Source organism: Cygnus olor, chromosome 1, assembly GCF_009769625.2.
Source record: "Cygnus olor isolate bCygOlo1 chromosome 1, bCygOlo1.pri.v2, whole genome shotgun sequence".
Lineage (NCBI taxonomy): Eukaryota > Metazoa > Chordata > Aves > Anseriformes > Anatidae > Cygnus > Cygnus olor.
Genome location: NC_049169.1, coordinates 132,097,994 through 132,125,520, shown reverse-complemented (window position 1 = coordinate 132,125,520; position 27,527 = coordinate 132,097,994). Strand labels below are relative to the sequence as shown.

At 40.3% G+C, this 27,527-nt stretch overlaps 1 protein-coding gene across 4 annotated transcripts in view; it reads left to right on the top strand.

The window, feature by feature from the left end:
• TBL1X (transducin beta like 1 X-linked) overlaps positions 1-23,251 on the top strand; it is a 199,478-nt gene extending 176,227 nt beyond the window's left edge. For all 4 annotated transcript variants that reach the window (XM_040534030.1, XM_040534016.1, XM_040534041.1 and 1 more), the window contains 10 exons: positions 2,631-2,772; positions 5,059-5,122; positions 5,226-5,323; positions 6,856-6,916; positions 10,593-10,714; positions 12,190-12,264; positions 14,696-14,823; positions 16,477-16,642; positions 17,690-17,791; positions 18,909-23,251. In XM_040534030.1, coding sequence (XP_040389964.1) covers positions 2,631-2,772; positions 5,059-5,122; positions 5,226-5,323; positions 6,856-6,916; positions 10,593-10,714; positions 12,190-12,264; positions 14,696-14,823; positions 16,477-16,642; positions 17,690-17,791; positions 18,909-18,935 — 985 coding nt within the window. In that variant the 3' untranslated portion in view covers positions 18,936-23,251. The remainder of the gene's footprint in view (positions 1-2,630; positions 2,773-5,058; positions 5,123-5,225; positions 5,324-6,855; positions 6,917-10,592; positions 10,715-12,189; positions 12,265-14,695; positions 14,824-16,476; positions 16,643-17,689; positions 17,792-18,908) is intronic.
• The last annotated feature ends 4,276 nt before the right edge of the window (positions 23,252-27,527 follow it).

The window sequence follows — 27,527 nt, the reverse complement described above, 5'->3', positions numbered from 1 at the left end:
TGGCTATCAAAATTATTGTAATTATAAGACTGCACCTGAAGATTTGAAATACCAAGTTTCAACAATCATCTTTAAAATTTCTTTATACACTGCAGCTGTTTTAACCTCTCTGCTGGCTATTATGGAATAGGGATTTTATATGCCACAAATAAAATTCTGCAAGCGTTCTTCCACCTTGATTCATGATTATACAAGGGCTGAAGGGCATGAAATAAAATTCCTTCAGAAGTAAGCCTTCCTAAAATTTGGCAGTACTCTTCCGTAGTGCAGAACAGTATACCTATTACTCAAGTGTTCATGACTCGCATGTTGGAATGAGCTGCTTTATCATGCAGATAGAAATGCTTCTGTGAGCTAAGGAGATTAAATATCTTTCTGAATTGTGCTTGAACTATGGTTCTCTAATAAGGCAGGGTTCACTGAATCATTCAACAGAAATCAGAATACTTTCCAGAATAGAGAATACTTTTTTTTTTTTTTTTTTTTTCCCCCCAGCAACAAAGGAGAAGACACACAAATACCCCTGCCACACGCTGGTAGGCTTATAAAGCCTCTCTGCAGGGACACATAATAGCTTATGTAGCCTTAGGAAGAAGAAAATGGAAAAACAAAATTAAAATACTGGAAAATAAGATTGCCCAAGCATAGCCAGAAAACTGACTAAATAAAACTGTTGAAAAACAAAGCATAACCCTTTTAGAACTAGCAATAGGATATTGTGTTTGATAGCCAAGTGGCTGAGTATTTTATTCAGAGGGTCCAATAACAAACTGGATTATTACAGTAAGGGCGGAACTGGCCCAGAGTCTTAGTAGTGGAGAAGCCAGCACTGAAGCAATTTCCTACTTAGCATGTTAACCAGTAACCCCAGCCTATGAAAGACTTATGTTCCCACTATTGTGAATTACCACAACTAAAAATGTTCCTTATTTTCTGAGCCTTATGATTAACTTCATTGATTTTCTAGACAGTAAGTGCGAAATTGGTGTTCAGTTTTCTAAACCTTTGAAGAAGTTGTGTTACAATCCTAGCTCTGTATGATGACAAAAATTACATCGATTCAAATTGTTTCTTAATCACTAATGTGAAAGATGTGTGCCAACAATTAAAGAATGGCCGTATAGCAGAAGCTTGTGGGTAGCCTGCCAAAGCCCTGGCCAGCCATCACATCTCAGCTTGGCACAGAGGGTTCAGAGGAGAGAGGGGGCACATTCCCCAGGTGTGCCATGACCCAACAGACCTCAGAGCCACCGATACAGGCAGAGAAGTTTTTTCTTTTATGGTTGAACTATTGATAATGTAAAACATGGCTAAATTATTGATACAATAATGCACAAAGATCAGTCCAGTTGGATGCTCTGTCGGTCAATATTTGCACTTGAAAAGTATGAAGTGTTTAAAATTTGCTTGGTACTTCTAGTATAAATAATTAAAATGTTTTATTAGTAGACCAGAAGAAAATTTAAAATTCTCTTGCGATAGATTTCTTTTTCAGTAATACACGAGTTATCAAAGCAAAAATGGATCTCATGTTTTTAGTTTCCAAGGAAATACTTTTTCTCTTTGCTCACCTTTGGGAAAGGAAGTTTTAGTCGTTACTTGAAAAAAAAAGGAAAAGCTAACACATCAGATGTATCAACAATAAAATTTAATGTTGGCTGTATGAATTGTAGGAAATAGAGATCCCAATGCTGCTCCAAGCTTCTGCTTGCTGAATGTAAATGAAAATTACATTCTGGACAAAACAAGCAATCTATCTTACTTGATTGTTTTGGTTGTTGTTGTTTTCGATTGTTTAAAAAGAGAGGGGCAGGGAGAAGCAAGAGACAAATCCCAGTAAACTAGAAAACAATATCTTCCACCTTGCTGTAAATTGATTTCTGACCTCAGAGACATTTTTCATTGGAAGAAAGATTTATGCAAAGTGAAAACAAATGTGTAATTTATAAGCAGATTATGAGAAGCTTCTCACTTCCTCTTCACATTTTCTAGACAAAATCGGGGTTTCAGTCTTCCTAGAAAATAGTCTGTCTATGAAGTAGGTTAAAATCCTCCATCAGGACCAGGGGGCAGGCACTGCAGCACCTCTGTCACACTGCTTGTGGTCCCCTTCCCCATGATGGCTGCTGGGTGACGCTCTGTGCCTGTGCGGGTGGTGATGCTGTAGGTCCCATCATGCTGTCCTCAGAGCACTCTGCCACCCCGGGGAACAGCAGGGGCTCTGCGAGCCGTTAGGAGTTCACGTGTCTGTGCACCCCTTTCGTGGGAGGCATGTGGACACAGCCTTTGTGTTTCTGTCTTAATGTTCATTAAGTTCCCTGACACCATCTCAGTCATGGCAATGTGTATGAAGTGCAAAACATAGGGAGCAGGCAAACGTACAACTTTTTTGAATAAAGCAAATTATGTTATGTTGTGGATTCGGATGATAGGTGTAACTTAATTATGTTTTAGCCTTTAAAAACTTTTCTTGCAGGTATGGGGAGTGCAGGAAGGTCAGAATTGGAGAGGAAAGTTGCATTTGAAATTCTGTGACGTTATCTCAGATAAAAACAGAAACAGAGGTTTTTACTTTGTTTGCTGGGTCGCCACCAGGAGAAGTTTTCATCTCTGCATGATTGCTTTTATAGATCTGGAGACTCAACGGCCAGAATATGGAATCTCAATGAGAACAGCAACAGTGGTTCCACTCAACTAGTTTTGAGGCACTGCATAAGAGAAGGAGGACATGATGTCCCCAGCAATAAGGATGTGACTTCATTGGACTGGAATGTAAGCTAGCTTCTAAGACTGTGCATGTTTTTTAACTGTCTAAATTTAATTCAGAGGCAATTACAGCTGCTGCTCCATATCTTTTATATCTGAGGTGACCGGAACCTCTGTCCTAACCTACTGACCTCTTGTTTCAGATACCCATAATAGACTGAACTTTCCCCTACATGCTGTCATTTTCCAGTACTGCTGTCATCTTCAAGCTTAACGATGATGTATTTATGTATCTATTTTTAGGAGCATGGGTAAAAATAAACTTAGCTGACTTGAAGAATGAAGATTAAATAAGCAATATGTGTAGTAATGAAAGCTGATTAATAATGTATTTGCATCTCGTAGCTACTTTATTTTGGCATGCAAGGACATATAAGCACCAGTGAAGCTTTTTCTGAGATTGGACTGTCAAGATCCTCTCCCATTTGAACTATGTTGTGCATAATAAAATGTGCTCACATTATAGTCTGTCTTGGATGGAGCATGTGTAGTCATTCTCTTTTACCTGTCCGCTTTCCAGGTGGAACTCTCTTGCCTGATCCCTTGCTAACTTTCATCCTGCAAAATCTTTTATCTATCTTAGATAATACAGTCTTGCACAGGGATGACTGAAGTGAGCAGAGGAGACAAATTGTTAATCCCCAATGTCTGGGCAGTGTCTTCGGGCAGCGTTAAGACTGCTTGCTTAATGTCTCCATTCTGTCACTGAACAGTGTAAAAGGAACTTAAAAAAACCTTGCAGAAACCTTAATTAATTTTGAGATCGCTTTCATTCTGTCCGTTTTGTTGATATTAGCACAGACAGAGTGATCACATTATTGTGGTTTCTTAGGAAAGCAGATTAAAAATTAAGTACCAGAAAGGATTCTCATCAGTTTCAGTTGCTGGACAGAGACCAAGATTTGATTAATCTTTACTGCAATATCATTGTCCTTCAGGTGAGCTAGGTGCTTCACAAAAGTAAAAGATAAGGCCACTGCACAAATCAGCTTCCCATATATATTGTTTATTTGACACGATGCAACAAGTTGATGAATAGTACAGAAAACACGGGTAAGTTAACAAAGCAAATAAAAATAAGGCCCAGGAATGTTTATTACTCGTTTCCTGTGTACATCATGGTGAAGAAAAATTGTCAGGAAAAAATGAATTGACTAGGAAGAGGGGAGGTGAAAGACAAAGACAAGCAAAGGTGCAGAACAGTTAAGAGAAAAATCAAAAAGGCATACTTTCTCTAGTAGTTCTATACCTTAACAATCTTCAGTGATCACTGATACTTTACTGCTATTGTGCTAGTACTTAATGTAGGGAAATGTTCCTAATTTAAACCATTCAAGTGCTTCCAACTTGCTTTGAGTTTTCCAAAAAATGTGAATTACCACCAAGGACTTTGGATAAACCATATGACTAGTCCCTGAGCTTTCCTGCCTTTTTCCCTTTTGCTGTCACCTTTGTCCTTATCAGTGGTCCACGTAAGTGTATAGCACAGTGAAGTTGGCTTGGGTTTTGATATTCTTCCCCCTACATCATTATACCTTTGACTTAAATCTTACAGTTGTGCTGACTCACTGTTTATGGAGGGTTGAAGTGCACATAACGTTTTAAAGGATTATTTTATGCTTTAGCCTATTTTTCTACTCATGATGCTAGAAATGAAGGTCTCAATGAAGGTCTCCCTCCAGCAGAATACATATAATTTGCTGATTATGATTACTGGGCTTCTTTCCGCGTAATTGGGACCCATGAGTTCAACTTTTCTGAGGCTTCCCACGATGGTACTGTGCCTCTGAGCATGTGTGGGAGTCTTTGTTTAGACAATTTGGAAGCAGTTTCTTTGTGTTAGGTAGCATTCAAGGTGTTAATGGTGAGTGTAGGTGGCTTAGGTTTTTAGGTCCTACTTTCAAGTATAGATATCTGAAATTCACTTAACTGGGATTTAGTAAGGATTTACATGATCTGTTGATGATTTATAGGCTCCATATGTCTAAGATATAGTAGTATCTGTGTTACCTGGAACAATCCTAAAGAATTTGTATCTTCTTTTCCTTGTCTAATCCTTTTGAATATTATCTGATGGTGTAGCCCAGTTTTTCAGAGGATGTTCAAGGGTTTTATTTCCGCTTTGTATTTGCAGTACTAACCTTTACTTTAGGTCATATAATAATGATACTATCTATTCTCAGTATGTAGCCTCAGATTTCCCATAAACCATAATGCGCAAACCTTAAAAAAGTTTGGCTGAAATAGATTTCATCTGGTATTGACCTTTGACATTTATGTGTATCCCAACAGAGTGATGGAACACTATTGGCTACAGGCTCATATGATGGTTTTGCAAGAATATGGACAGAAGACGGTAAGTCAAACAACAGTTACTGTTCTTAAGCAATTAACAGCAGTCAACTATAAGTTGGGTAATGTGTAAACAAATTGTAATATTAACCTTTTCTTTATTCCAGGTAACCTTGCAAGCACCTTAGGTCAACATAAAGGTCCGATATTTGCCCTGAAGTGGAACAAAAAGGGGAATTATATTTTAAGTGCTGGTGTTGATAAAGTGAGTTTTAAAAATACATAGTTCTAACATTTAAATGTGCTGACTCAGTGAGTGCTGTTGAATTCCATAAGGTTATTTTCTTCTGCTCCAGGAGTCCTGGGGAGTGTGCCTTTCTTTAATTTGTTCTAGTGGGTGTTGGATTAATCACTTAATCCTTGGATGAAGTGATTGATTACATTTTTGAGGCTATGTGTACATTTTAAGTGTAAAAGTTTTTTGAAAAACAAACTCCATTTGCCCCGTGTAAAATTACATCTTAAATGTTTCTGTTAAAGAAATAACTGCTTCTACTACTTATGTTTATAGTTTTATCAGCTGTAACTATTTCCAGGAGGGAAGTTATCTTACAGGTGCTGCAGTTTTTAGCTCATCTAATTATTGAAACTGTTGTATTTGAATAAAATGTATATCGTTTCCTATGCAAACATGCAAAATATGGTGGTTCTGAACTCAAAATCAAGCCAAACATGGTAGTTTCAGCTGAGTGCATATTAGAGATTGAAATGACAGATGATTGCTGATGATGAGCAGAAACCCATTAAAACTGAAACTGAAAAATAAACACAGCGTTCATCTTATCTTACTTTTGATGTCTGAAAAATTAGATGCATATGTCATCCTTGGCTTCCTTTATAAAATATGGAGAGAAAAATGGCATTTCCAAGTGATGAGTTGTATGGCCTGTGTTACAGTGAGATACACAGACAGTGCTCCTCTCCTGCATTTGACAGAGGCAGTCTAGGGAAATTCGCTCAGACCTGTACATTTGATTTGTAGGATAGATGAATCCCTATATTTTCACATACTCGTGAAAATGGAGTTCTATTCCTTTTAATACTAGCTCATATCCAGCTATGTTTGTCTCCCAGTAGTAGTTCCCCATAGCAGCAGTGATTCTTAAGATGGTCTGTTACCACCAAGGGGAGGAACCTTGAATTTATTTTCTGAAAGTATGTACTCCCAGTTCACCCAAAAGGTAGTATTGGGTTGGGGAATTGCTTATGTGTGCTGCAAGTATGGTTTAAACCTGTAGTAGGCAAATTACACTTCTGTCTGTCCCACCCCACCACAGTGGCAAGAAGTGATTTGTACTTTGCGGTTAAACATTTTGCTTGGTGATTTAATTATTAGAAATGTAGTATCGCTTAGTTTTGCAATAGAATTCAACTTGCATCTTACTAAAAAGGAAAAGTCTTACTTGAAGAGGATAATTGAGACAGCTGTAACAAAATGCTTATTAAAATGTTGAGGTACTGTTCTCTAACGTTATTCAAAGAGAAAATGCCCATTCTTTGCCGTTACATTACTTCCTCTGTAGGGGTGATACTTTTGTATCTACACTTATATAATTATTCTGTAATATTTGGAAGTTATTTCTGTTGATTCAGCTGTGCAGCACACAAGGCTCTCTGCAGTCAATAATTTTATCAGTCCATCTTTTACAATTGCTCCTTAGTGAGTGCTCTCTCTCTTTGTTTTCTCTGAGCTGAACAGTGACTAACTCTTTTCTTCCCTCCTTCCTCCCGATGCAGACAACAATAATTTGGGATGCTCACACAGGAGAAGCTAAACAACAGTTTCCTTTCCATTCAGGTAATTCCTGCAGAATTCAGATTAGTAAAATGAAATACACGTTTTAATTTTGCCAGTCTAACTCATCCTTTTGTAAGAACCTGTCTGCCAGAGGAAAGCAAATTTTGAACCAGGATTTTTGTGCCTTAGCTATCCTGAGTAGCACGGTTTGTGGGTTTGTCCCTTTTTCAGAAGGATGGGTTTCTGTGAGAATCAGTTTTGAAAGTCAAAGTGAACTCTACGAGAGGACTTACATGACAGCTGTGCCTGCCCAGCTGAACGTTTTTACCATTATCTGTGTGCTTAAATAGTATCAAGATTAAAATGATGACTGCAGAAAGAAGCAAATGTGGATCTCCCAGCAGCTTGCCTTCACCGCTGCAAGCATGAAGGTCCTCAGGAATTTCTCAGCTTTTAATTTTGACTTGAAATTCTTCAGTATTACTTTGTCTAATTATCAGAAGTCAACTGCCAACATTGAGTTCCTAAACCTTACTTGGACAGTCATTTGTGCATCTTGTGCATCTTCTTTTCAAGAAGACAGGAGATGTCACAGATACTGAGTAATCTGGAGTAACAGGCAGTCATTGATGTAATCTTAAATTCACCTGAGACCAGACTTTTAAGAGGATGACTGAATTCATGATCCAAACCTGATAAGTTGTCACAATTAAATATTTTTGATGGGCATAGTCAAACTGAGCTAAAACCACCAAAAACATTCCAGATTCTGACGCTAGAAATGTTCAACACGCTGTGTATTGGCTGTAACAAATCCATTTTTCATACAGCAGACTTACAAGGTGCTTAATGGTGTTTAAAAATATATATTTATCTTGTGATTTTAAGATGTTAATTGGCACATTTTTCAACTCAGTTTCTACTTGGTCTCATTCTCAAATTTTCACAGATGTTACTAATACGCAGTAGCAATAGAAACGGTTATTCAACAGAAAACAAAACATATGTCCGTGCACACAGCATATCCATACTGGGCATTTTTGTCACTCGTCTTCTCGTTGATGTATCTATCATAACTGTTCCACTACAGCAAACTTCGCACTGTGTAGTGACGTAGGTAATGAAATTCCTAGGCCTACTACTTCCTAACTATTGATCTAAGTGGTTGCGGACTCAGAGCTGGGTTACCCCTTCAGAATCATGTTCACTGAAGTGTGGTTGTCTTAGCAATGATGTGCATCAGGGACACGTTGCTCCAGTCTCCTTTTAGCAAGTTGAAAACGTGCCTCCATCTTCCAGTGCAATATGTCGATGTCCACCTACATTAAGAGACTTCAAGAAAAATTGTTACTACGTGTGTTGTTTGTCTTTGGACCATGAGACACAACTGAAGTGGGGATGTGGAGAGGCTATTTTTTTCTTCTATTACTTCAAATATGTTTTCATAGGGAAGTAAAGCAGTTAGTTATTAAGACAGTTGTTGATAGGCAAAAAGCATATGACCAAAAATAAGCCCTATAAAATCAGCAGGAGTCTTCATTCCCACATAATTTTAAAGACACAAAGACTTCATCTTCATCTGCTTGTATCACCTGTTCACCAGAACAAGCTTAACAGAAAATTACTCACTGTATTTGGCATCTGAAAACCTTGTTTATAACCTCACAAAGCTAATTTCCTTAAAATAGAGTGAAATAATCCAAATTTTGCATCTGCTGATAGATGTGGATGGATGTCTATGCATGCAGGAGCAAATTGGTTAAGCGATATGATAAGAGGTTCTTGTACAACCCTGTTTTAAACAGCTAAGTGCTCTGAATCACTCCCTGCAGACATTTAACTCTCTACACTTTTGAGCATCTAATCCTAAATCACACCAAAATTTGATGAGAAAAGGCCTAAATTAACTGATAATTATTGTAACACTTTAATCATTGGCATTTATTTTAGCTGCGTTTCTTAAAGGCTTCTTGCCCTTGCTTCTACTAGATGACATTCTAAATGTTTTAAGCAATTGGCCAGTATCCTGTGTTTTTGGAGACACTTTGACAATTCAATTACTTGCATCAAAACCTACATTTGGTGTTTTTTTCCACAACATTTTATGTAGTTATTTATCCAGTAAACATATGATTAAATACACCAATAAATTAATCAGTATTAATTGCCAACACTATATGATTCAAATTATTCTGTAATGAAAATCCATTCCTTTAGTTGCCAGTGGCTCTCAGAAAATTACTTTTCAACTCATATGTATCATACTAGATATTAGCCCTGAAGGCATACAGCTTTCAATGAAGACAGACTTTTTGTTTGCTCTGAAACAGTAATACAAAGCCTGCAGCAGGAGAAACAAAATCCTTTGCTCTTTCCTGATGCTCATTCACGTTCATTGGAAATCTCAGAAGTAATCTGCCTTCCCCACACAAATTTCCTTTGTAGTTCTGCAATGCAGAAATTCCTTAACTGTCACAGAGATTTATTGAGCTTTTTCATTAGTATTCTAAAAAATATTTCTATTTGATACAATTTCAGCCCTCAGTTCTCATTTAAAGATCTATCTGATGATTCGGAAGGTGATGTGGTTCTATCTCACTTTGCAGTTCATGAAAATCAGAACAGGAAAAAGCATTTAAATGTAATAGGCTTGGCAGAACAGGTATCTTTTTACTTCTGTATTATGAAAGTTTTTCTCTAAACATCTTAGAGTAAGGCATTTCTTGGTTTTGTTTTAATGATAAACTTCCATTATGCTGTTGCCAGGAAGAGATTCAACTTTGCTGTCTAAACGGTGGTCTCATTCTGACATGTCTGCTTTTCACCAGAGTGTTCAGAAAATGAAGATTTCTATATTTCAGCATATCTTATATTATCCTCTGGAGGGCAGCTAAACTCTTTCTTGTGGGGTGAAAAAAAAAAGCACAAGCAAACTGTGTGTGAGGAGTCCCCACCCGCTCTTGTGCATGCTTTCAGTCTGCAGTGAAGTGCTGTAAAAGTTTGTGGGGTTTTTTTGCACTTTTGTAAAGTGTGTGTGTTGCACACAGGTACTAGTTATACGTCCACGTGCTACCCGTGTACAAAGTTTCATTAGTCCAATCTTCATTAATGCCAAACCCACTATGGAAACTCAGCCTCTGATTTCAGGTGGTCTTGACCAATGTACCTATTTTAAATCAATTCCCAGCCAAATTAAACTGAATGTAGCTATTACTGATCCATGTGTGTCTGCACAGAACAACAGGTTTGCACTGACTATTGCATAAATACAGTATAAAGGAAGATGGCCATGTGCTGCTTCTCCCTCCTGTGTGTTGTGTCTGGAATTCATAGGACCATTTTATGTGCTGATTCATCTCTACCCCAGCTGAAATCATCCCCTTTTTTCAGAATTGGTTTTCTTCCAGCTGCTTTGTAGAACTGGCTTACAGAGGAATGCACAAGAGGGGTGTGCAGCCGGGAGCAAGGAGGGTGGAAGTGGGCACAGGATGGTTTTGCCCACTCTTACCCAAAAGATTCACAAATAGATGTACAAATCAACCAGATTACCCACTGCAAGAGAAAAAATGGTGCCTTTCAGGCACTCCCTGTCATCCCTGTAACTAGTTGCAGGTAACAGGCCAAGAACTAGTTTTTAGTCCCTGTGATCCAGATGGGTGACAGAAGGAAAATGATTTGGGACGACTGTTTCTTTGCTGTGTTCCCTAATGTTCCTTCTGTTGTTTGTACTTCACAGCTCCTGCTCTGGATGTAGACTGGCAGAACAACACTACTTTTGCCTCCTGCAGCACTGACATGTGCATTCACGTATGCAGACTTAGCTGTGATCGTCCCGTTAAAACCTTTCAAGGACACACAGTAAGTTTAAGAAGTCCAAACTGTTAGCGGTTAAGTCATAGCTGCATATAACAATGATGGCAGCTGATGTGTTTGCAGGGTGCATTCTAGCACTGGAGGTGTTATATCCCATTGCTTTCCTAAAAACGTATTCTTCAGGAGTGAGTCACTGCCTGTGAGAAGGGATAAACTGTTCTAAATCATCGTAGGAGGCAAAACCTGCAGCTTAAACAATGAGACTATTTATACGTAGCACGAGCTGCAGACTGAAGGCACATAAATAAATAAGGTTCTGTTTTCCACTGGTGTATTTTCCTTTAGTAAATGAGAACTATGAATAACGAGAGAGCAGTTTACCTCCAGTCATTGTTCAGTTTTAGAATCTATTACATCTAATATCTATTTAAGCTGTATTTTGTGCCTCTTTTCTTTAGTATTCAATGGCTGTCAAAGGCTGTTTTTTCTTTCATTCGTGAGAAAACTGCTGTCAGATACTGACCTGTAATCTAGATACTAACGTCCAGAACTTGCTGTCTCCCCGCAGAGGAAAAATCGTGCATTTTGAGACCTTTAGCTTGTCTGTGGTTAAAATGATAATACACTGATATTTTGTGACAGGTTGTATGTTCCTACCAACAGAATGCTGTTTTTTATGATTATATGAAATGCACCGTTTTGCACATGGACCAAAATTTGACTTCAAATATCTGTACAGTTCCTTTTAATGATAATTGAAATAAGTAAAGTGGATCAAGCAAAATTAACATATCTTCCAGGATTGTTTTCACTGAGACCCTGAGCCAATTTATGCTTTTTTAAAAAACATCATTTTCCCTTTTTGTGGAATGTTTTTTTCCCACTGTTACTACGTATGTATGACCCTGAAAAATAGCACAGAAAACTTCCTGATTACCAAGAGGACACATTAGGCTTACTTAATTACAAAGTGCTAGAAAAATTGATCTGGAAAGAGTCATAAAATATTCAGTATTCCCTGCTGGATTTCATTTACACATACAGCTCTTTTTATAGAGACCTCTATTGCTGTATTGCAGCAATACTAAGAATAATAAACTCCACAAAACTTTATGCCCCACCAATATTTTCTATTGTAAATTTGTATCTCGTAGATCTACAGAGTATTAACCTAACACATACCTCAGTTTAAAAATAGGTTAATGATGTCATCAATCTCTCTGGTTTGAGGGTTTATTTAAATCATAGCATTTGAGAAGCATGAAAGACTTTGTACTAGAAAACATATGAGAAGACTGTTTGTGTGTATCGTCCACAAACACAAAGTGGTTACAGTTCCTAAATGATGTTTAAATAGCGTATTATGGTAGCAGCACTTCTTTGTTCACCGGTAGAGCAACGAGGGCTGTAGTTTGTGTTTTAACTTGCTGTAGCCATAAACCACGAGTGCCCTCTGCTGGGTGTCCAGTACAACGCAGGTAACCTGAATATTCACTTAATAAAATCGCTCTTTATTTCAGAACGAGGTTAATGCTATCAAGTGGGACCCATCTGGCATGCTACTAGCATCTTGCTCCGATGATATGACATTAAAGGTAATATAATTTCCATTCCTGCTGTTGAAAAAGTAAAGGCAAAGGTTATTTCTATTTTTTAGCTTTTCTGGAATGATATACTGTATGATTTAAAAAACTCTTTGTGAACAATAATTTAACTTTATGCTGTATTTCTTAAAGCCAATGTGAAAGATTAAACATAGAGAAGCAGTCACTGGGAAAACTGAAACATCCTATCCAGATAAGTGTCAAGTGACTGATATGTCACTGTCAGAATATTCACAGCTTAAATATACACATAGATATAGATATATACATACGTATCTATACATATATATAGATATATACAGCTACTTGCCTGTCAGCAGAAGCTCACTCCCTATACCAAAAATCAGTCTACTGGTTAATCTTTGAAAAAAATATAAAAATAAACACTTTTCCCTTTGGAGTCTTTTTGTCTGAAAGTAATTTCATTGGAGCCATCTGATTAGTTGGTTTTTGTAAAGCCTTGGACTAATCAGTGGGACATACATATTCAGAGCCCAGCAAAAATCTGAAGTGCTCTCTGAAGACGCCTATCCTTGTCTGTTACCTGTATAGGAAGCCTAAGGCAGCTACACTGCTGATTTACGTGCCTCTGTTAGGTGCCCAAAGGTAGATGGGATCCATCTGGCTGGGAGATAGCACAGGCTGCTCTACCAGCACAACTGGGCCATTGCACTGTGCCAGCAAAGTATTGCTAACGCAGGGAGAGTCTGGGCTTGCCGAAATGCGTTTCACACTAGAGCTCTTCAGCCCAAACCCCTCTCGGTCTCATTCCCTTCCCAGCTGCATTAAATGAAGGCTGTGTTCCTATATAGGAACACATATGAAATACACATAGGAATATCTATATTCCTATATAGAAATTGCTGTATATCATAGCAGCAAAGCCCTCCGGATGGACTTCAGAGCTAGGCCAACACTGCTGTTGATTTATGCTGTTCCCTCTGAGTAAAGCAAACATTCCAGGCAAGATACAGTTCTGCGAATAGAATTGTACTAGTAATACAGATTTCTCATAGCATGGTTGTGTTAATTAAGGCTCATATCTCTTTCCGCTGCTGATTGGCACAGGTAAAGCAAGAGGTGTTTCTAGTACACACGCAGCTTGTGTGTAAGAGTCGAAACAGAGCAGCAAAACTTGCAAATGTAGATAAGAGCTAGGTCAACACTATGCAGACTATTCAGGGAACTGGAAATTTACAGAAAGTAAGGCTAGAGAAGACGTAAAGAGAGTACCTCGTCTGTTATTCTACCACAAAGCAGTATTGTAGTGACCGATAATATCCTGCTTAAACATTCTGACCCAGTGGTAGCACATATTTTGGTGCCCATTTCCACACAGGATGTGTTTCAAAAAACACTGTGACTTGGTACCAGTTCAAATGTCTGGCCTCTGAATTTGGCACCAGAGTTAATGGTTTGCTGTCACTGGCCTAGCTGAAGGCCTCTGTCACCTTGCAGTAATGGAGACTGCAAGTCTTCAGGCAATTCTTCTTCCTTTTCCTCTGTAAATTAGTCTTCTCTGGCTTCTTTCTTTTCTCTTTTTTGGAGTGTTTGATACTTTTCTACAACTTCTTGGAACATATTGCCTGTTAGCCATAGAATATGCCTAAGCTTTGTGTAACGTTTCCAAAAGCAGACTTGGGTATGCCGCTGAAAATTCAGCATTAGAGCACATCATTTCCCTCATAGTGCAGATTTATAACAAGTGAGTTAGATTTTTCCTACCTTTTCGGTATCTTTCTGAAACTGCCCGACCAATTTTGAGTTATTTTGCCTGCTGTGAATTCGCTTATTCTTGTTTCCTCAGTTTTCTAAGATTTACTGAATTACCTGTCTTCTCTATTGGGCATATTCTTTGTCTTAAGCATTTTGCCAAGTATTTGGCCATGTAATACTGCATACGTAGCTGATCTCGTTCCATCATCCAAGCTGTTAAAAACACCAGGAAAACAAATGGAGTTCAGGAGGAAGAGGAAAATCTGACCTGGCTGTTGACTGACATAAGAGAAAATTGCTAGGTTCTAAGCAGTTATAAACTGCTTTATTCTCATTCTTTAAGGTGAATGCTATTGTAATCGGTGACTTAAACTGCAAGTTAAACTTCTCTAAATAGAATAACTTCAGCTTCTGTATGAAAATACCAGTATAGGCTATGGACAGTACAGTGACTATTCAGTTCTCCTGATCTATTGAATAAGTACTATTAGATGTGTAGCACTTGCCCCAAATGGGGTTATTCTAATGTCTGCATTGTAGGTGCCAAACTGCTGTATTAATAAATTCAAATTAGGTTATGTTTATGTGTATACATGTGTGTCAAGATATTAAATAAAAAATGGCAAGAAAAACATGGAGAGAACTGAAATAATTCAGCTGAGATTAACATTGCTATTTTTCCCCCTTCGTAATTACTCTGACTTAGATTTGGAGTATGAAGCAAGATACCTGTGTACATGACCTTCAGGCTCACAGCAAAGAGATTTATACTATCAAATGGAGTCCTACAGGACCAGGCACCAGCAACCCAAACTCCAACATCATGTTAGCAAGGTAAAAATAAATCTTATTCTGTTTCTTACCTAAAAGAATTGTCTTTTTGATGTGTAACTCCACCATTGCCTTGCTGTCAGTCTTCCTGTCTGCTATTCTAGGAAGCCATCTGCTGATAACATTAAAAATGTTTGTAAATCAGGGGAGGATACAAAGGGAGAAAAATCATATTTGAAAAAGATGAAAAAAAAGGAGAATTGAGTCATATGATACTTAATTTTTTAGCTGTCTTGATAAAAAAAGATTGTAAATCTAGCATCATACCTTCACATCCAGCATCCGGTTGTTATGAATGACTGTGTTTAATGAGACAGATGGCAGCCCACTAAGCCAGTTGGCGTATGTTCTAACAAGGGTCATGCAAATCACCTGAGCAGATACTGACAATTTTTACGGTCTTGTTAACTAATCGAGAAAAGCTTGAATAAAAATTCCACTTTAAAATCTGTTCATAATTCTTTGAGTTTAGGAAATACGTTTGCTCGTAGAATGCCAACTGATGGTAGTACCATGGGTTTACGAATTAAGAATTGTGTTGTATCACAGAATCACAGAATTGAAGGGGTTGGAAGGAACCTCAGGAGATCATTGGGTCCAACCCCCCTGCCAAAGCAGGCTCCTTAGAGCAGGCTGCCCAGGTAGGCGTCCAGATGGGCCTTGAATATCTCCAGAGAAGGAGACTCCACAGCCTCCCTGGGCAGCCTGTTCCAGTGCTCTGTCACCCTCACTGTGAAGAAGTTCTTCCGCATGTTGGTGTGGAACTTCCTGTGCTCCATTTTGTGGCCATTGCCCCTTGTCCTGTCCCCACAAACCACTGAAAAGAGGTTGGCCAAATCCCTCTGTCTCCCACACTTAAGATATTTGTAAACATTGATAAAATCCTCTCTCAGTCTTCTCCTTCTCAAGGCTGAACAGACCCAGGTCTCTCAGTCTTTCCTCACAGGAGAGATGCTCCAGGCCCCGTATCATCTTGGTGGCCCTCCGCTGGACTCTTTCCAGGAGATCCCTGTGTTTTTTGTACTGGGGAGGCCAGAACTGGACACAGTACTCCAAAGTTTTGGAATTTTATTTATTTTACTCCTCAGTCTGAGAGTAGACAGGGAAGAACTTGGATTTCTTGGAGTTGTTCTTCTAGTATCATTTTTAATACCAGTTATTTCCCTGTCTTTTCTCTAAGCCCACAGTTTGGGATTTAAATAGATTGTTGGGAAAAAAAATGCACTGAACCAAAATGAAAAGAACCACAGTTCTAGAACATTGTGGAATTACAATTTATTAAACAGTAAAATCCTTAAGAACTGAGATTTCTGTAGAACAGTTTATCCTATTAATGACAATATGTATTTTACCTTCCTGAATAATAGCAGATAGAATCTCAAAAAGAGGAGCGTGACCCTCTTTGGGCTCGTGATCTGATCCCCTGTACAATAAATACCCCTAGTTAAAGGGTTCACACGTAAGAATTGAGTTCTGTAAATAACAGTTCTTGTCATTAAGAACAGAAAGTCTACAGTGTTTTGCTTTTCTGCTTGAAACATTTTGTGCTTAGCCAAAAAAAATCTTATGGTATTCTCTTCAAATGTTTACAGCATCTAACTACAAATGGATTAACACTCAAATTAAAACATGTTTTGTGTTCATTGCTTCTTGCAGTGCTTCATTTGATTCCACTGTTCGGCTGTGGGACGTTGACCGAGGAGTCTGCATCCATACGCTAACAAAACATCAAGAGCCTGTCTACAGTGTAGCTTTTAGTCCTGATGGAAAATATCTAGCCAGTGGGTCCTTTGACAAATGTGTCCATATATGGAATACTCAGGTACTGTTTTGAGTCATACGAAGCACATCTGTTTTAGCTGACACATTAGTAGCAAAATCTCAAATGGAAAATAGGTGTACCTTGGCAGTGCGTGACCTGCCAGCCTGGGTGAGCCTGACTGTACTGACCGATAACAATTGCAGCACAACAGCTGAGTCACTCAGGTGGAGTGAGGTGACTGTGCAGAACATTTTTGCTAAAGCTTCTTTGTATGCCAAAGCAACAGCATACAAGAAAATAGCTACATCACGCCACGCTACCAGTTTTGTGGAGCAAAGATTGGGGTTGATATGTAGAAATTTGTGATTCTTACATTTAGTAACAGATGTGAGTCTGATGCACCTGGCTTATACTTTGGTATAGGTGAGGTAAAGGATATACAGCCCGGGCACTGGGGATACTCTGGAGGAGAGTGGGGCTGTTGGAGTTTTTTCTTCCTAACCCCAGAAAGTAATTTCCACTCATGTATGTAGTAGATCCTAAGCACTGGGAGCAAGCTAAAAGAACTGAGCTCTGCTTTCCTGCACACAGTTGTTTTCTCCTGAAAGTGCTATGTATGTGATCTGCACATGCTTAGAAACTGGAAGTTCTCCTGCTAAGTTGGTTTTATGCGTGGAGATGGAGATTGCATGAAGAACTTAGGGAAACCCCAGTCTCTCTCACAGTGATACCAGAACTGCCTTATGCCTCCACAGACTTAATTTAGGATATCAATGCCTAACAGCTGAATTAAGCAATAAACTTCAGAGAAGAACACCTCAGCTTAACTCCCACAACTAACACTCTCAGCTTTACTGCTACAGAGTTGACAAAAGCAGATGTTTAAGAGTCATACTGTAAATTGCTTTCTGGAGGAGCCTGTTTCTCTCCAGTATCAAAGACCTGTTTCCTAACTTGAACATCTTACCAAGATGACTACAGTTAGGTGGTTAGGTGATGTGAGTAGCTCCCACGTGCCACCACTGTCATTTCTTTGATGTAGTGCCACACTACAGAGAAAAAGGGGAACTTCCATGCTGAATATTTGCACGCTGTTTTGCTTTGTAGAGTGGAACTCTAGTACATAGCTACCGAGGCACCGGAGGCATCTTTGAAGTCTGCTGGAATGCTAGAGGAGACAAAGTGGGAGCAAGTGCATCAGATGGATCGGTAAGAAGCTTTACACACTGTAAATGTTGGGTGAAGGTTGCTCTTTTGGAGAGTGTCAAAAAAAAGCACATACCATATTGCCTTCTCTGGACAGTGCTCAAGGTGTAGACAGATCAATACAGAAATAAGTAGTTCATAGGAATATATTAAAAATGCTCCTGCTTTGAATACTGGGAGGTGGTACTTTTATTGGAAATGAAGAGTGCTCATGGAATTGGTGAATATTGCTGAAGATGGGAATAAATTTAAATACATATTTGATAAGAACAGCAACAGTGTTGTTTCTATCATTACTTTCCTCATCCGTCAGTTCTTACTGAAGGTCACACCAGGCAACTTTCAAATTATCAGTTGTCTTGGGACTTTCTAGTCCTACCCCACAGAAGAAATACACCCTTGAGTAGTACCTGAAGGAGGAAGTTTGCGGCATGATGTCCAAAGATTTCATCCTGTGGTAAAGGAGAAGTATTGCTGTAAAGATGAAGATTATTCCCTACTATTTCTTCTGTTAGTTACTTGATAAAAATTTCAGTTACAGCATGATCAGCCTGTGAAGGACACATGTTATAACACACTATACAGCTTTCAAAATAATTCTTCTACATGTCTGGCTGGCATAACTCTAGAGCAATATTTTTCAACTGTTTTTAATGAAGGGTACACCTACAACATGGTTCAGTTGCTTGAGTTGTGCCATCTGAAAGGGTGCCATGCCTGGTTTCCAGCAGCTGCTCCAAATGGGCACGTGCCTGCCGTAGGTCCTGGGTCACACCTGCCAGGCCTGTGCATACACTTTGGAAATACTTCAAAAACTGAAGTGTTTAGGCAACTAAATAAAGCCCATGGTCCTGTCTGGGATGCACCACCAGAATGCTTGTTTGTAATCTAAGGAAAGCCCAGCTAGGTGTTTAATGTACATTTTTCATTTCTGTTGTCTCCCATGTTGGCTTGTTCTCTTGCTTGTGTGCATGTAAACAGGTACTGAGACAGGCTGATGTGGAGCTTGGGACAGCTTAGCATACAGCTGGCTGATCAGCTGGTGGACTGGGCCGTATATAAATGGGAATTCCAACTAACCTGCAGAAATGGTTCTTAATCCTGAGTCTTTTCTCTCTAGGTTTGTGTTCTAGATCTGCGGAAGTAAAAGTGAAATGTTTTAGAAGAAATTTCAAATGGACCAGCAGTGAATGTGTGGGGAGAAGCACTCTTCAAAACTATTCTTAACAGCTCCAGAACTGTACGAACTTGAACAAAGTTAGAGTGTACTGTGAAACCAACTCTCCCTGGCCACAGGTGTCTAGTATTTTGTCCGTAACCTTCATCAAGGAGTAAAAACACAGTCACTTCAGAGGGGGAGGGAATGGTTTCCACCTGGAACATTCAGCCTTGGAAGCATGAAGCCACCAGCTAGGCATTGCACTGTTTGGTTTGCGTCTGAGAACTTGCTCTGATGGCTGGGAAAAAAAAGCTGTGCCAAAAAAAAATTAATAAAAAAAAGAAAAATGCTGTGATAAACCAAAAGGGAAAAAAAAATCCTCCTCCATGCGGTGTCGTATTTTTTCCTTCCAATTTGGACACTACAGTTGCTCTCCCAAAGGACGTTCAAAGACCAGTTTGTACTGATGAAATGCTCAACTTTGTAATCACAACACTTTCTATTTTCTAGACTACTTTTTTTGTTCAGTGTTTTTTCTATCAGCTGGAATATTACAGCCTGGAGGATCCCAGGCTTAGGATGAAACTTTTGTTTTCCTTTTATTTCTCCCTTCGACTCCCAACTTCTCCTTCCTTTTTTTCTCCTCTTTCTTCTTGCCCTTTTTTTCTTTTTTCCCTGTATGCCCATAGTAGATGCAGCCAGGTGGACATGACAATGAAAATTTTTGACAGACTGCTTCTCCTCTCCTCTCTTTCTTTTCCTTTCTTTCTCTCCGTTTAAAAGAAAAAAAAATCCTCCATGCTTCAGATCTTAGCGTCTCAAGGGCACTTTCAGCAAATTGTGTAATAAGTGCTTTATATAAGAATGCAGTGCTGGGGAAGATTTTTACAGGAGAAAGATGACTTTTAACAGAAAGAACCCAGTGTATTTTTGGAAAAAAAATATTTTTTATGTTAAACACAGTTTTAAAAGCCGAAAATGGCCACCAAATGTAGACCAGTTGTGTAATTCAAGCAAAAAGAATGACACAGAGTCCAAGGAGCATGAAAGATGCAGTATCCTTTTTCTCTTCTCTCTCAGAAAGTGCTGTGGGACAAAACATTATTTGATACAATAAATGCCGTCATTTACTAAGAGACCTCTTCCAGCAGCCAGACGTTTATATGGTCTCATTCCATTTTTGTGGCTGTTTGATGCCGTACACTTACTAAAAGGAATCCATAAGTTTGAGACCATAAATATAGCATTCATTTTCTCGAGTGCGTATTTATGTTTATCCTCGGTGACCAGGGGAAAACAATTGTGCATATTGTTTCCTCAAGAGACGGTTCGGGTTTCATACAGAACATGCGTTTGGCGAGCAGTGCTGTCCTCCACTGTTCACCCACGCAGCTGTTTCTGTTCCAGTAAGTCCGTGGGGTTTCACCGGTGACTTGATGGGACCAGTCGGACCAAGACATGCTGACTGCCTGTCGCTGTCGAAGAATGGACTCTTGCCAAGCTCACGGCCATCTCTGGTCAGCGCACACCTAAAACTGAGCCCTGCTATCGCAGACGTCGTGCTGCTGTCACCCTCAGCCCTGCGTGTTCCCCGTGCGATGAGGAAAGCTCTGGGTCTGCCTGTGGAGGTAGGCTTAGCTTTGAGCGTGTCCTCAGTGGGGTGCTCAGAAGATGTCGTAGAGCTCTCTACTAGGCGAGGACATGATTTAATACCTATTTCTCAACATATAAACCACTGTGAAGTTACAGCGGGTGAAACGATCGGAATGACAACAAAGACTTCCAAAGCACCGGCTGTCAGCTGGGACGTGATTTCCTTACTGCGAGCTAGACATCCGCAGTGATGCCTACCGAAGATTTCTTTACTCCAAGAGCAGACGATGGATCCAGAGAAGCCACAGGAAAGCCAAAGGCAGAGTTTACTGAAGTTGGTGGAAACTCTCAGGCAGCCTCAGGGTGGTGTTGGCCATTATTTAGTCAAATCCTCAGACTGGTGTCTTCTCTAGCCTGCAGGCTAGGATTTGTAGGATGGAGAAAAGGAAACAAGAGAGCCCCCTTGAAATCACAGCACATTCCCACCCAGTCACCACTTCTGTCACACAGAATCTTCCCTTTGATCTGACCACAGCTGCTGAAGTGGTGATTTGATCTGAGCAAAACCAAAACCAGAGCCCTAATGCAGAACTGGTGGTGCGAGACCCACCAAGCATCACGGCATCAGGGAAGTTGTATGTCCATTTTTTCTCCTGTGTTTTCCTCTCTTTACACTTAATATCTTTACAGTATCTTAGTCCTTTCAGTGGAACTTGCTACTGCCAGCTTCAGCTGCTTTTCTTAGAAATACACATTCAGAAAGGAGAAAATAATGAAAATAAGTAACAGCTAACAGGGTTACTTAGTCCTGTGGGGAAAACAGTCACACAGGATTTTAGTTCTTAATTACAGTTAGGCTTGTTTGTAATTTATATCAAAGAATTGACACTGAAAGGTACCAAGGGTTATTTTTGGTGTTAAATGTGTCTATGTGTTGTTTTCAGTCTTCTGCTCCAAGAGCATGGCTGTGGATGATCACGTCACAGTTTTGCACTGGTTTCTAATAACCAGCACACCTACTAATTTAAAGTCGCTACTTAAAAAAGGAGTACTTACTAGGAGAGAGGCTTGAATCTGAATACAAAGGCTTAATGTGGCTGTCTAAAGCGCGGTTGGGTTGATGATTTGAGTAGAATCGTTGCACGCCCGTGGCTGGCTTCCTAAGCTGCCTCTGAGCGGCGTTTCTGAGAGCAACACGCAAAAGCTCCCGGCCCGCAGACAGCGGGAGGTGGCATGGACAGGGCCCGGGGCTGGACTCTCCCTTGTGCAGCGCCTGAAGAGGCCAGGCCTCGGGGTTCAAGGAGATCAGCTCGCTCAATCCCAGCTCGGCTGTGCCGCACGGCCGCCTCCATGCACGGCCCCTGTTGTGTCTTGTTCCATGAGCAGCTGCTGCAGGTAACGCAAGGGGCGTCAGCGCGCGTGCTTCCTTTTTTCTTTGTCCTTTTTCCAAGCTGTTGGTGAGGGCAGCATCTTTCCCCTGCCAGTCTGCATGGAGGTAAGAAGCCAAGAGAAGCCAAGTTTCAAAATCAGTTGATTTGCAAAGCCTAGGCATGAGGGAGGCTGCCCTCCTGGGAGTTCTCTGGACAGGCCGTCAGATAGGAAAGCAGCGTATGGGAAAAACTAACAAAATTCACCTCTCATCCCGTCCACGAGACCCTAAAGACCAGGGAAATCGTCAAAGATGTAGTACTAGATAGTTTTCAGGCGCAATGAGGGCAGCTATTGAGATTAAGGAAGGCTGAAGACGTCGTGAAGTCTAATCCCAGCCGAGTGGGCTGGTTTCTTTAGGACGTGGGCAATGGGGAGAGCAAGGTTTCGCCAGGCTTCAGGTGGAGATCGAAACCTAGAGCTGCCCTCAGGGAGCTCTCGCTTTCCTCCGTTGCTGCAGCAGCATCCCCAGGCTGACGCTGCCCCTGGAACAGAACGGCGTGAAGCAGCAGGCGGGTGGGCTTCAGCAGTGCTTTCACCCCGTGCTTTTTGATCATTTTGTTCATAGCTCTTTATAATGGAAGAGAAACTGAAAAAAAACCAACGAAGTGACCAAACAGGATTGTGAAACATCAAGAGGCTTACTGGATTTTTGTCATTGCTGGCTGCCTGGAACTGGCCTTGAAGTGAAAAAAAAAAAACAGTTTCTGAAAAACCACTCAACTCTGTGGGCTAGAAGGATACTGGATCTTTTATGTAGAAAACACTGGGTCCCTTATGGGGCACTAACGGGCCTGACTTACAGGGTTATACACACATTAACCCCATGCTACATCTTAGAAATTTCCTTTTAATTTGTTAAAAAAAGAGAAAAATAGCTAATTTTAGAGCCAAGTGAAGTGCACTTTGTCAAATGTAAGGGTCTGCTTTGTTTTTGGGTTTCTTTTTTCTTTTTCCCTTTTTAATTTTTCCTCCTTTTTTTCCTCCTTTTGCCTTTTTAAAAGATGTGGTTCTTTGTCAATTGCAGAAATGTTCTTTCAGCCACTCACTGAAATTCTGAATTCTGGCTTCTGCAGTTTTTATTGTCTGTGTCAGACTTGCAGCCAGACTTGGTTCTCATTTCAGCATTTCCCAGGTTCTGTTGAAACAACATCAACCCTTATTTTGTTTCTCCCCCACCCACACTTTCTTCGAATTCACCTTGTGTATTGTAGCTCATTTGTTTTAAGGAGAGAATCAACAGATCATATTCAGTGTCTTGAATAAATTGCTATATTTTGATATTAGAGAATTCTGTGCGTGTTGTTCCTTATTCTTTCCTGGCTGGTTTGCATCGTGTGTTTAAGAGCTGGGGTTGGGTGAGTAAATTGTAATGTGGTCATTGTCCAATGTCATTTTCCCCCAATTATGCATTTTTGGAAGTTCCTTGTTTTAAAAGGAGCAAAAAAAAAAAAAGAAAGTGCAGTACTAGGCATTGAGCAGTGCAGATGGTAAGGAACCAATTTGAGTAAGACTGAATTAAGGTACTGGGGAAAAAAAAAAAGTTTCCTCACAAGGAAATTTCTCCAGATAAAATAAATTGGACTCATGGTTGAGCTAAACAAATTGTTAATCTTTTCTTCACTCTGTCAAGGCTTTAAATTCAACCTTGCTTGGGCAGTTGGAGGTTTTTGAAGGACTCTGGAATATTCCAGCTCATGCAGTGGGGCTTCAGCTCCTCTGCTCAGCCATAATCAGAGGAGTCTAGAAGAGGGAAGAGGGATCCCTTGTCCTCCGACAGGCACCAGCCCCAGGATAGTGGGATTCCTGCAGTCGGCCCCTCCGACAGCTCTGTCTGATGGCAGCTCACAGTGCTAGTGGCTCACGGACACGGTGGGGTTTCTTGATGAGTGTTGTGTGATTTTAGCTGGGTTTTATTCCACAAAAATTGGACCCACAGTACCTGTGGAATTTTTGCTTTGTGACCGTGTACTGCACTGACCATTTGCCTGAGCTAAGGCTTAAAGATTGTCAAGAGTCTGCAAAGGGAATTAATGCTCAGATCAAACACGGGCTTATGTGTCACGTCATCTAATATTTGGGTATTTAAGGACCTAAAGCCTTAAGTTAGAATTGATATGCAGTATTTGGGAAGAGTCAAGTGTTAGAAAAAACAGTATGCTGATGATCCTAAGAGACATAGAATGGTTTGGGTTGGAAGGGGCCTTAAAGTCCATCCAGTTCCAACCCCCTGCCCTGGGCAGGGACACCTCCCACCAGACCAGGTTGCCCAAAGCCCCATCCAGCCTGGCCTTGAACACCTCCAGGGATGGGGCATCCACAGCTTCTCTGGGCAACCTGTGCCAGTGCCTCACCACCCTCTGAGTGAAGAATTTCCTCCTTATATCTAATATAAGTCTACCCTGTTTTAGTTTAAAGCCATTACCTCTTGTCCTATCCCTACACTCCCTTACAAAGAGTCCCTCCCCAGCTTTCCTGCAGGCCCCCTTTAGGTTCAGGAAGGCTGCTAAAAGGTCTCCCCAGAGCCTTCTCTTCTCCAGGCTCTTCTTTAGGCATGGTCGTCATGTTACCACATTATCAAATACTTGAAAAAGAGAAAATAATGCTGTTTTTGTCTCAGTTCATGCCCTGAGATTTGTACAGCATTAATATACAATTAATTCCCTGTAACTGTCTGAGTTGAATGCAATAGGGCAAATAAGTTCAGCTCTCTTGCGACCACAAACCACCCGCAGCCTTTGTAACAGTTTCTCAAAGAGCATGAGAGCTGCGGAGAAGAGTGAACCACTGTGGGTCTAGCGCTTTAACACATAAAAATATATAAAAGCTTTACCTGCTTCTTAATAAATGCTATGTTATAGTCCCACTTTTAGTCACATCATTTCCAGGCATGTTTCAAGAAAATGCACTGCTGTCAAAGTAAAACTAAAACTAAAACTGGTTTTCCTTTATTTATCCTACAAATATTTACTTAGCCTGTAAACTGTTTGGCAAGTAACACTTGAAGCACTGAGCAGTCCTAAGCACCTGCTTCTCGCTCTTGTCAGGGTGCAACACAATAAAAGGGTATTTGTTAAACCTGTTCAGGGAAGGTGTAATACCACAGCATCGCACTCAAAACCGCTTATTCCCCTGCCATCTTTCTGTGTATCATTTCCCGTAAAGGGAAAGATCAATGTCATCCATTAAAAGCCCACACAAATTCATATCTAAGCTTCATGCTCTGGAAAGCAATTTTTAAAGCATTGAAGTCTCTCAAGTGAAGAAATGACTCACTTGGCAAGAAATGTATCATCCTTGCTGACTCTTTTTCCAACAGGAAGGAAGATCTTTGCTTCCTTAGAGATAGTTTTTTTTTCTACTTCCTTTTGAATATATTCACAAAACCAAAAGAATACAAAACCTAATAACTGCAGGAAAACAGCTACAGCCTCTTTTCCTGCTGCAACGTCCAACTTCTGCTACCTTCAAAGAAGCAGCCTTGACTTCACCTTGTGAACCATTGGTATGTATCGCAACACAATAGGTCGAGGAAAGATTCTGCTCATCTCTTTCCAAATCCTTTCCATTACAAACCGGGACAAAATTGGCGTCCCAGTCCTTCATGAGAGTGATTCATCACAGTAAGAAATGCACAACAAACGAGAAAGGCTTCAGCTGAGAACCACTGATGTCCTGCAGTTCAAAAACTCAGGTTTACTTCTCCGGGCTTCTAAAAGTCAATGGTGGTCAGGAGATAACTGCATCCCTACACACTTGCAGTTGCTGAAAATCTCTCAGCAGTTTCTTAGAGGTAAAGGCAGAAAGGTCGAACCCTTAGAAGGGTTTTTGAGACTTTCTGCAATCCCTGCAGCTGCGGTGTCCTGCCGGAGGGACTGACAGAGGTGTCAAGTTGTTGCAAAGAACACCTTCAGTTACTACCCTTATGGTGGTGATATCTCAGGCTCCTGAGAATAACAGAAATCTGGTGGAAAAAGTTTGCAGAGTGATGCTACCACTCTTTTAAGTCCTGGACAACGGCTGCTTGTCAGCTTCTTTCCCACAGGCTGGTCTGGGGAGAAGCTTGAGCAGTTGCAGTCCAGTAACATGGCCGTGTCTGATCACCCGCCCACTCGCCTTCCTCCATGGAGGAGGACACAAGCAGACAGCCCGAGGCTCGGTCAGCCCACACCCACACAGACACCCGCTGTGTTTTATAGCCACATTAAAGGTCCGGGCCTCATGACTTGGTCAGGGAATACAGATCAAAGCAATTAATTATCAAACCTTTCTAATCCACCAGCTTTTCAAATGGCATTCCTACTTGGGCCTGTTTCAGCATGGAGACATTTCCAGATTGGTGCAAGATCTACAGAAATCCTCACAGACAGGAAAGATCAGCCTGTGACACAGAAAATCCAAGATCTCATAAAGAAAATTTTTTAAATTGTCTTGGTACAAATAAATAGACTCTGTGCTTGCAAAATTTCTAGAGATTCAGCTGTATTTTTCCAAGAAAATGGAAGAGTTGGTATGGGAATAGCCACCATTTCTCATCTCTGCAGAAGCTCCACGAGCCCTCTTGAGGCTGGTGAAGGTTAGCAGCATGCATCACTGAAGACCCCTTACCAATAAAAGTCATCCTTATCAAAACAAAACAGCAACTTTCTGCCTGCTTTTTCTTTCCATAGCGCCAGTAAAGTGAGCAGAAAGGCAGCTCAGGTGGGGAGAGAGGAGCCAGCCTATGTGCAGCCCCGAGTGGAGAACTTGTCCCACAGCTTCTCCAGGAGACAGCACACATTTACATAACATTTACTTTAAAGAACAAAATAAACAACAACAAAACCAACAAAAAATAAACCACCCAGATCTATTTCTAGAACCAAATCTATTCCAACAGGAACTGAACTCACAGCAGAATCTCTAGCAGAACAGAAAAAAAAAAAATCGTCTCATTACATACCACCACTGCACCACTCCTTTCCACTCTCCAAACCACAAAAGGCTTGAGGCTCACTGCTCCTGAGCGTGGCCTTCAGTGGAAAGATGAGCTGACCAGTTCCCAAAATGAAATTAATTTAAGAGAAAGAACATCTTGCTTCCTGCTCTCCTATTCGACCTAACTTGTTAATGCTGCCGTTCTCCTTGCTATGCCCTGTATGCCTTGGGCTGGGGAAGATATTATTGTATGGAAAGAACAGTTTGCCTGGATTCTTTCCTAAGATGGAGTTCTCCTTTGGACTTGCTTTTCCTGACCAAATTTCCTACAGTAGCCTCTTGAAGGCCAATCTAAGAATTATTGCCTGAGTTGGTTGAAAAAACAACAAAAAAAAAACACCACCACACACACAAAAATGAACAAACAAACAAAAAAAAACACCCCAGCTGTCATTGGATAATGGCCCTGAAAAAATGCTGAGGAGACAAAGCAACGTCAATTTAATGAGAAAATGTTGCTGTATTTTTATGGTGTTTTTGAAGGATATTTGGGGGAGTGTTAGAAAATTTTATTTTAATGAAAATTTAAATTATGGTAAACAGAAACATCATTTCACTTGTGCCTTCTGTTTGTTCTTTTTT